This window comes from Anser anser, assembly GCF_964211835.1.
Source record: "Anser anser genome assembly, chromosome: 4".
Classification (NCBI taxonomy): domain Eukaryota; kingdom Metazoa; phylum Chordata; class Aves; order Anseriformes; family Anatidae; genus Anser; species Anser anser.
In genome coordinates, this window is record NC_139724.1 from 16,549,159 (window position 1) to 16,560,821 (window position 11,663).

The 11,663-nt window shown below is 42.4% G+C and overlaps 1 protein-coding gene across 3 annotated transcripts in view; it reads right to left on the reverse strand.

Moving 5' to 3' along the window:
* The window catches only part of CNOT6L (CCR4-NOT transcription complex subunit 6 like), a 33,005-nt gene that overhangs the window by 4,660 nt on the left and 16,682 nt on the right, over positions 1-11,663 (reverse strand). For all 3 annotated transcript variants that reach the window (XM_083833137.1, XM_083833135.1, XM_083833136.1), the window contains 9 exons: positions 9,274-9,395; positions 8,615-8,801; positions 7,987-8,072; positions 7,450-7,539; positions 6,438-6,506; positions 4,229-4,386; positions 3,071-3,225; positions 1,650-1,801; positions 88-312 (listed from right to left, as the gene is read on the reverse strand). In XM_083833137.1, the coding sequence (XP_083689263.1) occupies positions 88-312; positions 1,650-1,801; positions 3,071-3,225; positions 4,229-4,386; positions 6,438-6,506; positions 7,450-7,539; positions 7,987-8,072; positions 8,615-8,801; positions 9,274-9,385 (1,234 nt within the window). In that variant the 5' untranslated portion in view covers positions 9,386-9,395. The remainder of the gene's footprint in view (positions 1-87; positions 313-1,649; positions 1,802-3,070; positions 3,226-4,228; positions 4,387-6,437; positions 6,507-7,449; positions 7,540-7,986; positions 8,073-8,614; positions 8,802-9,273; positions 9,396-11,663) is intronic.

The following is an 11,663-nucleotide window of genomic DNA, read 5'->3' on the forward strand; positions in this document are numbered from 1 at the left end:
CAGGGAAGTACAAGCTACTTAATCACCCACAGAGGAAAAAAGGACTCTAAAAAGGTACGTTAAAAATTAAGACACAACCAGTCTTACCTGAATCAGGCAATGAGTTAAGATCTGCACACAGCACCAGTGGGATAGAATTAGGATCTGCTGTTGGGCTACCAGGCCTGCTTGAGGCTTTCTCAAGGATATTTTTCAGTTCTGAGACAAACATCATAGTCTGAATGAGTTTCACATCCGAGTATTCAGGGTCCCAGTGCATGTGGGCATTGGCCACAATAAGCAGCTGTTTGTCCACATGAAGAGATTTTATACCTAGATAGATAAATACATTTTTTTTCAGTGAAAAGGCTGATTGTGTGAACACAGCAGATTTATCCCTCATTATGATCAGGGTCTAGCTACTAAGGACTTGAAGGGATGCACACCAGAAAACAGATGTCCTTTCATTGCTGAGAAAAAGGCACTACTTAACCCACGTCTCCTTTCAAAATCAGCAGCTTGTACGTAATACCACTTCACTAAATCTCACCAATACAGGGAAGAAATAATCAGCATAAGCTGATACAATTACAGTTGCATTCCTTCTCTACTGGTCAACTGCTTTTCTTAACATCTTCTGAATGCTCTCCCTTTCTCTTCCTTTCCACATCTCAAGGACAGATTTTCTCAAGAATCTTCTCCAATGCCCAGTCACTAAAGGACATAATGAACTTAAAGGTGAAGGTGGCCATCACTTGACTTATAAACTATGCACCAATCTTCAATGGTTAAAGCACAAGCGAATTTCTTGACTCTTAGTTGCCACAGCTAAGATTATTATTAATAGATTAGCTTAGCTTATTAATTACTCCCTTGGGAAAAGAAGGCATCTGCTTAAATAAATGCAGTATGAACCTAGTTGCTGGAAAACACTACAGCTGCTTTTACTATATACCTGAGAAGCAGTACTCTGAATGGTGGGGCATGAAGTTACACACAATTTCTCCCTGTCCTGCGATCTGGACACCCTGCTCCTTTGAAGAATACACATTAGAAAGCAGTGATCAAAAATCCAGACACACAGACAGAGCAGGGTGGCAATTTTAAGTATCTTTAAATTGTCTACTGCGTCTGATCAAACATAATGAAAGAGTGAGCGTCAGTCTATCAAGTGGCATCAAAAGACACCTGATAATCTCATTCTTCCACATCAATACATCAGCAGTGTCATGTAATCACTGGGGGAGGACAGAAGGATTCAATCAAGGGAAAAAAAAAGAGACTTGAAAATAGAAGTTGAATATTACCAACAACTACCGGTAAGAGCATATGCATGCAGACACGGTGACCTTGGAAAAGCTTAATTCATCAAGTAAAATTTAGCAGTCTAACTAAACAAGGACAAAAGCCTCACAGGAGAAAGCTGAATGCTGGGCATCTGGATGAAAGTGCAGTCAGAACTGGAAATCATGTCACCTGTGTCCTGCCTCAGCCACCGATGGGCTTCCATTTCTCAAATTAGCAAAGTGAGCAGTGCTTGCTTATTTGCAAGTACTCGGTTACCACCGCCAATGGCAGTGATATCACGTGGAGATGTATTGCCAAAGGAATGTCGTGCCTTCAAGGGGAACTGAGCAGTCAGTCCGTGAGATAGCCACGGTCATACTCACTTGCTCCAAATAATTCCTTGTGCACCTCTAACACCACAGCAACTCCGATGTTGTCCTTCGTCATCACTCTGTTTAACATCGCTTCTGAACCTTCTGAGTTGGCCATTGCCACCTGGTTGAACTCCACGGTGTGCTTCTGCACCAGCGTAAACCTGGTGAAACAAGCAGAATCGCACATGAACACGGGTGACATACAGCTGCGTGAAAGGCGTGGTTCCTCTCTGACCTCCAGTCTGCAACATCCAGGGACAGAGTCTGAAGGACAGGGTGAGGCACGTTTCTTTTGGCCTCTCATTTCATAAAGCAAAAACAGTTCTAAGAAGCAGTCTTCCAGTCAGGGCAGAGGTCTCTGCTTGACAAGACAGAGACTGTCCTGGAATAGGAGATCTCTGGGGTTTAGGAAGCGTTTATGTGCTTCAGCAGAGCACTCTGAAAGGACTACTCAGAGCAATGCTGAGAGGTTACTACACCTCCCCACAACTGTTCTAGGCAAAAAAATCAGGATGAGATAGTGATTAAAGGCTTGTCTTTTACTTTGGGCAAATGCATTATTAAAAACAGCTTCCTTCTAACCTCTAGCTACCACCATTAGCTTTGTGACATTGTTTTTTCCTTCCTTTACAGCCATAGGATGCCCCAAAACGCCTCGCTTCAGGACAAACCGAAAGCTGCCTCTTGAAAGTGATTTTTTGTTTTTGTCCTCTCAGAAAATAATAACAATAAAAAGTATGATTATTATTAGCAAGCAGGTAGAGTTTTTACTGAAAACTGTTCTATGGGAATATTCAGAGGGATACTCAGTGTGGTACAACATGGGTGCAGCCCCCTGAGCAGTTCACACAAATGAGAAGCGTGAATGCCAGAGCTTCTCCTGCCTTCCCAGTGGTTTGATGCTTTTAGTGTGGCAGAACGTTTTGGAAAAGATATTCAATAATACACCCACATTAAAGCCAAGAGTGTTCTGTGATCCTGTGGCAGCAATACACCCTTTAATACCTGAAGATTAAGCCAGCACAGCTTTAAAGATTGAAGACCTTTAAAGATTAATCTTAGGGGGGTGAAACTTGTCAAGCAAGGCAAAGGTTTGTAAAGAAAGTGAGCTATTTATTAGATCAGCCAAAAAACGCACACGTGAAGCATGTGTGTTTTTACTCATACTAGCCCTCCTCCAACTTTTATGTTTCTTAAGATATCTTCAAGATACATTCTTAAGAGATATCGTTAGTCTGAAAGAAAGGGAAAGACTCTGTTGCAAATAATCAGGGCAGCAAGGGGAGGGAGGATCATTCTTTGTAGTGAGCTTTACTTTTTTGTGTTATAACACAGTAGTTTGGTTACTGTGCACCCTGAGAGAGGGAGACTTTCAGATCTAAATCAAACTTTTTAAGATGTATGTACGAAAAGCTGCTTCTGCTCCTTACTTCTCAGTTTTGAAGAATATTGCACAGCCATCCACATGCTTTTTCTCCTGCTCAGACATGATTTTGGCACGTGACTTTGGAGAAAAGAATCCATCATATCCTCGTTCTTTCAATGCTGGCAGAAAAAGGGTGAAGTATTGCTCTGTTTCCACTTCCTGGAATTGAACACAAATACTTTAGGCTAACAAAGTCGAGTAAACCCTTCCTATGTGACAGCTAGTGCTTGTCTTGGCTTGCAATCAGAAGCTCTTACCGAAGTCAAAAGCTTCTGTTTGCACAAATCATCTCACTTCCTAGATTAATGGCCTGATGGAAACAGATTTGCATTCCTGGATAACCTGGAATCCCCTCAAAAGGGAAAGTGATGGGTGGATTTTGAATAGCAAGAGATTACACCTGCTGCTTTTGACATATGAATGCAGATACTGTCCTAGGTTAAAACTTGTTAGAGGTCGATAGATATCCAGTGCCAGTTAATATTTAACCTCGAGAACTCTGACACAGAAGGGTCTCTCACTGTAGTCTAACAATCCATTTTCTTTGTAATAGCATCTGATCTCTGGGCGGATTCTCTTGAGGTTTCAGACCAAGACAGCTATTCTCTTCTTGTGTGGAATATTTACTTACCAGAGCTTGCTTAGAAAACAGAATACCAGTCTAAAGGCAGAAGTGCTCAGCTGTTCTAAACATTGGCGATAGATTTCTAATAGCACAACAGTATACGTGTACCAATGACAATCAATATTTAACTTTGATGGGTCAATGCCCTCGTTTTCCAGTGAGATTATTTTTGAGACTTTAATTTCTTTACCACGCAGGAACAGTGGCATTTGGGGATATAGCATTCTGCAGTCTCCCCTTTTGTAGGAAATCTCATACACCCAGAGGGAGAGTATTTAGGACATGTAGCTGAGAGGCAAACCCTGTATCTTGCAGTGCACATTACATACTAATTTTGCTAAGTTTATCTCACTCACTTTATCTTGTTTCATAAATCACAAGACAATATGTGAACAAGGAGCTGTGTGCACAGCTTGTATTGGTAGGCCCTGGAATTTGTTAGTGAGCTGGAGAATTTGATGTTTTCAAGGGAGCATTTCATTCTAAAGGTGGAAGTTAGTATTTTCTGCTTCTGATGAAAAATAATGTTCCAGTTACCTGAAGACTAATGATATCTGCATCACAGTTGACGATTTCTTCCATGATTCCCTTTTTTCTATACTCCCAGTTCAGCGCCCAAGACGGGCAGTAGCCATAGAGCTGCCGAGTGGCGTATTTATCACACAACACATTGTAGCACATAACTGTGAATGAAGCTAGAAGGAAACAAAGACAGAAAAATGTTACCAAGCTCTGAAGATAGCAAATGATGAAGGTGTTCAAGTCAAAATACCGGCTCTTACAGGGTCTGTTCTGAAGGGCCTACTGAACACAAGTCAGTGGGATAATCCACTGAGAGTTTCATGAACGGGAGTAAAAAGGCCCTCATGAGGCAGCAGTTACGATGTAAGGCTAACCTCTTCCTGAAAAAAATCAGCTTTACTATCAAAATGAGAAGGCATATGTGTAAGAAAGCAATGCAATCCCATTTGGCAGTTAAATTTGATTTGCATGGGGGATGGGACAACTCTACTGGTGGGCAACAATTCGGAACAGTGTCTCTCTCTGCAACTGGAGTCAGAAGGAGAGGAGCACGCATTTCAGTGATAGAGTCAAAACCCAGTCATTAGTGCATTAGGTGCCTTGATACAGCGACTTCAGGCATAAATGACCTGTGCAGGTCAACAGCAATATCAAAACCAATCTACTAAAGAAGCTGTCGCCACGTCATGATACCACAGCATCAGAAAGAAACGCTGCTTTAGAAGGCATCATTTTAGGCAGTTCGATTCCAAAACATTTGTACAATTTTCATAGCACCCGTACAACATTTCTAGTGGCCTAGAAAAGAATGCTGTTCCTCTTACGTCTGGTTAAAGTATATTGAGTACAAGGGGAAGAGAGAGCCCCAGGTGAGGTCAGGGAAGAGAATGAAAAATGAAATCACCAATTGGCAAGCATATATATATTATTTGGTGACGTTTAAAAAAAAAAAAAAGAGAGAGAGAAGTCAGCATGCAGCTCATGAGATTATTCAAACTGAATCATGCTTTCACATAAAAAAATTCTCAACTCTTCAATTTTACACCCAAAAAAATATAAGTAAATATAACACCCTAGCATCATGCCACTTGGAAAAGACTACTCATATTTGCAGAGAACGAAGTGAGGTTTTACTGTGAGGTTACCTGTATGTTATGTAATGTATGAGGTTACTGCTGTATGTTTCCTACTTGCAGTCAAAGAAGATTGCTGTTTGGTTCTTTCAATTTGATAATAACAATCAATTGGCTTATTGCAGTTTTTATCACGAAATATCCCACAGCTCATTTGCTTAATGCAATGCTATTTAATGAATTCTAAATTCTGTTTCTGCTAAAGATGATGGATTAAAAAATAAAACCAAACTCTGTAGAACTGCAATGAGATACTGATTTGTAAAGGATATTAAAATAGAAATGCAGAACCTAATGTGGTGGTGGCTTACAGGACTTTTTGCATTTTCCCCTTTCCTACTGTTATTTTTTTTCTTTCGGACTTGTTGTTCTTTAATATTATAAAAGGACAGATGATCTTAACTGCAATGCTACCTTGCCTAACACAATATTCAGCTAAGTTTTGAAGACCTGCCATCTTCGAGCTTCTAAAAACAAAAGTGTAGAGGACTGCCACATTGCCCTTGATGATTACTAATCTGATCTTCTGCAATAAAAATATTAGCATTTTTGTTCTTTACAAAAGCTCTTGGGTGTTTTTTTGAGGGCTATATTGAGGATGTGCAGGGGAAGAAGAGGCACTGGATTTGTATACTGAAGAAATGCTGCCTCTTGCACTTCACCAAAATCAACAATAGAGGGCATTAAACTAACTTCAGTACCACTCAGTACCAGTGTGTTCTCTTGCAGATAGAACTTCGCGAAGTCTCACTCTAGTCAGTTTATGTATCGATACGGAATTGTATGCAGTTATTTCAGTTCTTATTATTTCTGTGAAAAGGCTTTAAAAAAGGAGCTCTTCTCCTTTGGCATCAGTAGCTGGAACAGTTATGAAAAAGTCTAACAGAGAGAAGAAATGACCAGCATTCCATCTGAGTTACAAAAATTGTATTTACGGCACAACCATGTGCTAATTATTTAATACAAATGAACACAAATTGCTGTTTTCAATCTGAGCCATGTAAGCCAGAAGAATTCTCTGTAAATAAAGCCCAAAAACAGTCCTTCAGCACATCATTGTTTGATCGCAGGGAAAAGAACCACAGTTTTACCTGAGGGCAGAATTTGGTCTCGTTCTTTTAAAGTAATCCATGGCCTTGGAGGCAGCTGCTCTGGATGAACTAAAAAAGAAAAAAAAAACACACAACAGTGATTAATTTGGGGTTTATCATTGTAAGTTACAGTTTCTAAATCAAACTGATGACTGAACAATAATGTTCCATACTGTATTTGCAACCCCAACTCCCCAAGCCTTTTTAAGCTCCACGGGAGACAAGGATGCACAAAAAGCATTTACATGCCAGAAGCAGTTAATTACAGTTAAGAACAAGCCTGTCAGTTGTAAGATTCACTATTTTTGTCTCTTTCTTGCAAATCTAGAACCACTGAAAGAGTCCTGCACCTTGAATAAATTGCTGAGGAAGAACGGTTGAGACAGTGGTTCAGACATCCTATCCTCGCCCCACATCCGTCAGTCCTGCAACGCGTGCTCTCCACTTACGCAGCTAGGGATTGCTGTGAGGTGGCACAAGAGAAGGGCCGTGTCAAACCCTGGCCACTTTACAACACAGTCAAGTTCAGCTGCGAGCTGACCCTGAGACCATCTGTGGAAATTTAGCGCAGAGGCGGAGGTTTGTTTTGTTTTACCACAGTTTCTATGGCAAAACAGAAAGCTCAGTTACAGAACCATGAGGCAGGTCCTAGATATTATTAATCACAGTGGTATTTCTAGATCTAAATCTGACATCCTGCTTGCATTTGGATTATAATTTCTATTGGAAAGTATCAAAATGGCTTTATCGAGGAAGGCTTTAGGCTTTGTTGGAAACTAAAGGGTTATTTTGGGATACCGTCTGGGTAACACGGGCAAAGCTTAGATGAAATATGTTAACTTCCTTCCCTGAGTGCAAGTGTGTCTATGAGTGGAACCACTTGGCAGAAACATAAAAGCAGTTAGAAAAATGTTCCCCCTCAGTGGTTCACTTTCTTGTTTTAGTGGCAAATACTGTCAGCTATGCATGCTTTTAAACCACTTCTGTCAATCAAGGTTTGTAGGTCTGTCACCTGCTAGATTGTCAAGCATGTAGTTCAGTAGCTTTCGAGTTCCGTCTGGATCTTGGTAGAGGCTGAGAATATCTTGTGATAAAGGATTGCCTGCCAACAACAGAAAACAACCTGGTGATTAGCTGCCTGACTTTCCTGAGGCTTTCCAATAAAAGAAAATCTCCCATAATGAGAACAGACAAATTGACCCAGAAGGTATTTAGATTGCTTAACTTGTAACTCTAGAACACCACAGTAACAGATGCTTTAGAAACAGCTAGCACATGCAGACTGTGTTCCTTCAGCTCACCTCAATCAATAAATAGAGTAAATTACGGGGTTTATTTACCTATTTATAGATTTGAAATAGGTTCATAATGAAGCTTAATAGCATTAAAAATAAGCACTGTTTTCCAAACTAGCTAGTCATTGGTGCTCTAACCTCAATATCTGTAACTGTAAGAAAACGTAGAGGTAACACACAAAGCTTTTGAGCCCAACTTCCTCGTTAATCCAAGAGTACTCCGCGGAATACTTAACCGTAAAGAACTCACTCACCTTTCAAACCTAGGGTTTGTAGCTGGAAGAGCCGTCCAAGTTCATAAGGCAAAACCCGTAACAGATTGTTATTTAAAAGCAATTCCCTGCAGCAAATGCAAAAACACTTTTGATGAGTTATCACTTCAGAAGAAAGCTCTTAAAGCTCTCTGTGCTGCTCATCTTCAAAGATGGCACTTTTCACGCTGAATTTTTTGTATTATGGAAAGATATGCCAATCTTCCCATTTCAAAGCACAACTGAAATATTCTCATTAGGAAAAAACAAACCAAAACAAACTAAAGCCAAAGCAACAACAACAAAACATCCAACAAAATCATATCAGGGAAATATAAACAGCAGGCAATCACACAGTCTCAAAGTGAGAATGTTTTAAAGCAGAAGACTACACAGCTTATGGACATGTATCTGTAGAGATTAGAAAAAAAAAAAAATAATATAACCAAAAGTAATTGCTAGAACTGAACCTTTATATCAATCTTGAATTTTTCAGAACTACCTTAAATCTAAGAATGGTTTTAAGTCAAAGAAGAGTGAATCGAAATTAAAAAAAAAAAACAAACAAACTCAATTCCAATCCCAGAATATAGACTTTTCCTGAAAATGTAACCAGCGTACTTCCTCTCACCTGAGAGATACCATGTTTCCTAGTTCTGCTGGTAAACTTCTGAGTTTGTTGGATGACAGATCCAGGTAAACCAGATTATGAAGCTTGGCAATATCAGGTGGAATGCGAGTCAGATTGTTGTCATTGAGGTGTAGAGCAGTCAAGTGCGTCAGCGACCAAAGCGACGTACTTAAGCTCCGCACTCTACCTAAAAAAGAATAGTGACAAACCACATCTTCAGCCAGCTTTACACTCTCAAACCATTAGATACAAACCATGGGGAACATCAGAACACCCCCTGGGAGAGCTGGGCGGGGGTCCCAGGGTGAAAACCCAGCCCCAGTGAGGCCTGCAGAAGATAATTGTGTGTTATCTTTTCCAGGAGCATCTCTTGAACAGTTACCTAACCCTCCCAGTTAAGAGGACAGAGACAGAGGTATGGTTCTAGGGAAGGAGAAGCACTATCCAACAACTCACGTCCATTCTCAGTCGGTGTTTTACATCAACGGGGCTGCAAGTGAGTCAGCAAAGCTGGAAAGCAATCTGGTAAGTTAATTAATGCTCCCCCCCACCGCACAAAAACTGTTTTCACTGCAGGATCCCCTCCCTGAAAGCGGCCGGTGCAATTCCGGGGCACCGACAACTCTGCCGAACCAAAATTCAAAGGCAAATCGACTCACCCGAGATCTCTAATTCGGCCCAGTGAGACTTCTTCCCATTGGCTACCTCTTCTGCTGACATGATGGTGTAAATCCTGCGAGGATCGGGAGGATCATATTTTTCCTTTGGCATCCCTCTTAGTCTGAAAGAACATCACAGCCATTACCGTCTGCCGCTTAACAACATTTCTTCATTTCCACCCCGCCGGGAGATCACATCCCCAGTGACAGCCTGCAGAACCACACACCCTGGAGTTTATGGACAAGAAATATTACGCTGACATCAGCCCGGCTGCTCACAGCCCATGGAGCTAAGCAGGTGCTCAGACCTTTGCAGAATACAGGCCCGTAACAGAAAAAGGCATTTTTCCCTCTAGAGTTTGGTTTTCTGCAGTCTTCTACAATGTTCCCTTGTAAAGGCATTTTTCCCTCTAGAGTTTGGTTTTCTGCAGTCTTCTACAATGTTCCCTTGTACCGTTCCAATGCAGAATTTCTGTATTTCCTCGTTTATAGCCCAGACCGAGGCATAACATCCATCACCACCAGGTTACTTGCTGTGCAAGTAGACAGGACAACAGCGTTTCGCCCATTCACTGAGAAAAAGCATGCGGATTGCTCCCTCCCGTAGTTTTCACAGGAAACAACAACTGAAGGGAAGACTCTTCCCTTTGTTTTTACAGCAATTATTTTCAACAGGCGAAGTCCCCCTTTTGCACTCCACTTATACAAAACTGGAAATTGCAATTTAAAGGGGAATTGGCTCATTTTTTTTCCATTAGCAGTCTAGCTTTTGTGCTTTGTGGTTTTTCGAGCCCAGTATCAGCCAAGACATATTGACTCCTAATGGCCCAGGAGCCACAAAGGAAGTTCAGGTAAAATTCACTTTTGCGGTTCGAACACACATGGGGCTTCACACAAATGCAAATGATCTCATTTTCCAGATTCTTGTCAGAAGAGAGCTCGGGCATCCCACTCAAAAACCATGCGCTTTGCAGACGATGTGGAGGGAGGTTTCCTTCCATTCCTTGCCAGGCCATTGGGCTAAGAAGCACCTGGGGGGAGAGGAGTTGTTTGATTTAAGAACACAAGATCAGCTGAATTTTCTGGTCACTGGTCCTGTCAACCCTGCCCTGTTCTTCATCCCCAGACACACAAAATACACAGACCTTGATTTTACACAAATCCACAGCAGCTGGTCTCCAGGATGCATTTTTTTCCCTCATACATATGTCTCTTTTCCAATGGGCTCCAATAGCTGGGAAGCTCTTAAAATAACTCTAATTGGTGCCATTTGCTCAACTGACAAGACAGAAACCTATGAAGAATTTGAGGAAACTCGTTCAGCTTTTTTCAGCCAGCCCAGCTGCGCAAAGCTCACGCGTCCCCGTTGTGAGCCCTGTTTAAAGTGCTGCAGGTTTTCCAGCCGGTAGGGATTGCTGGCACTTTGCAGCGAGATGAGGTACCAGGGCTGTCCTTTGTGATCGGTCTCGGTTACTGGTCTGCGTCTTCACCCCTCGATGAGCACACACGGGAATCCCATTCACGCTGAATTACGACCGCCTGCTTCAAGCACGGGGCAGAGGCAAGCCGTGGTGCTAATTATAGCGCCCTGCTATTTGCAGGTGAAGTCATACGGCAATGAAAGCTACGGCCTAAGAGGATTCTGCGCTCACGCTGCTCAGCCGCACAGATCCAGTTCTGGGAGATGAATGAGACAGATTAGTTAAAGACACGGGATTAGACCCGAAAAGCTTAGGTCCCAACACCAGGAACGGTACTGCCCGACACAGCTCCAGGTACAGGATACATTTCAGAGCTGCTAAGTCTCCAGATCTGGTGTTTTGCTGCACTTATTCTCACTGTTAAACGTGTGCATGTGCAGAGGCAGGGAGCAGCAGCCCCTGGCCTCATGAAGAGACCCTCACAGCCCCTGCAGAGAGCCAGAGCGGCCCTATTTCGCATCTCCTCCTGGGCATCCTTGCCCTTAGACGTGTATAAAGCTAATCCACATTCCAGCATGTCTTGACACGGCTCTTCCTGGATTTTGGTAGACCCCTGGAGCCGACCAGAGCTGGGCTGTGAACAGCTGCAGGCCCTGGCAGCCTGGCGGGCACGGCTCCAGTCCCAATACCTGCGAGGATGCACATCTCACTGCCACCCTACCTCCTGTCCCAGCCTAACCGCCTTGTGCAGCGCTGCCTGTGCTATCTCGGTACTGCTCGGTACAAACCTGACACGAGATGCACCCAAATCAGGTCCTAGTGCTTGTCCGTGCCAAAAAGCAGCCAGCTTTCTAGCAAGTAGAGCTGTCATGTCACCGTCGCATCACTGCCATGGGATTGCCTGCAATGATCCCTTAATAGAAGATGAGGTTTCATTACCTGGCAGTGTTTATTTCCTCCGTAAGGCAT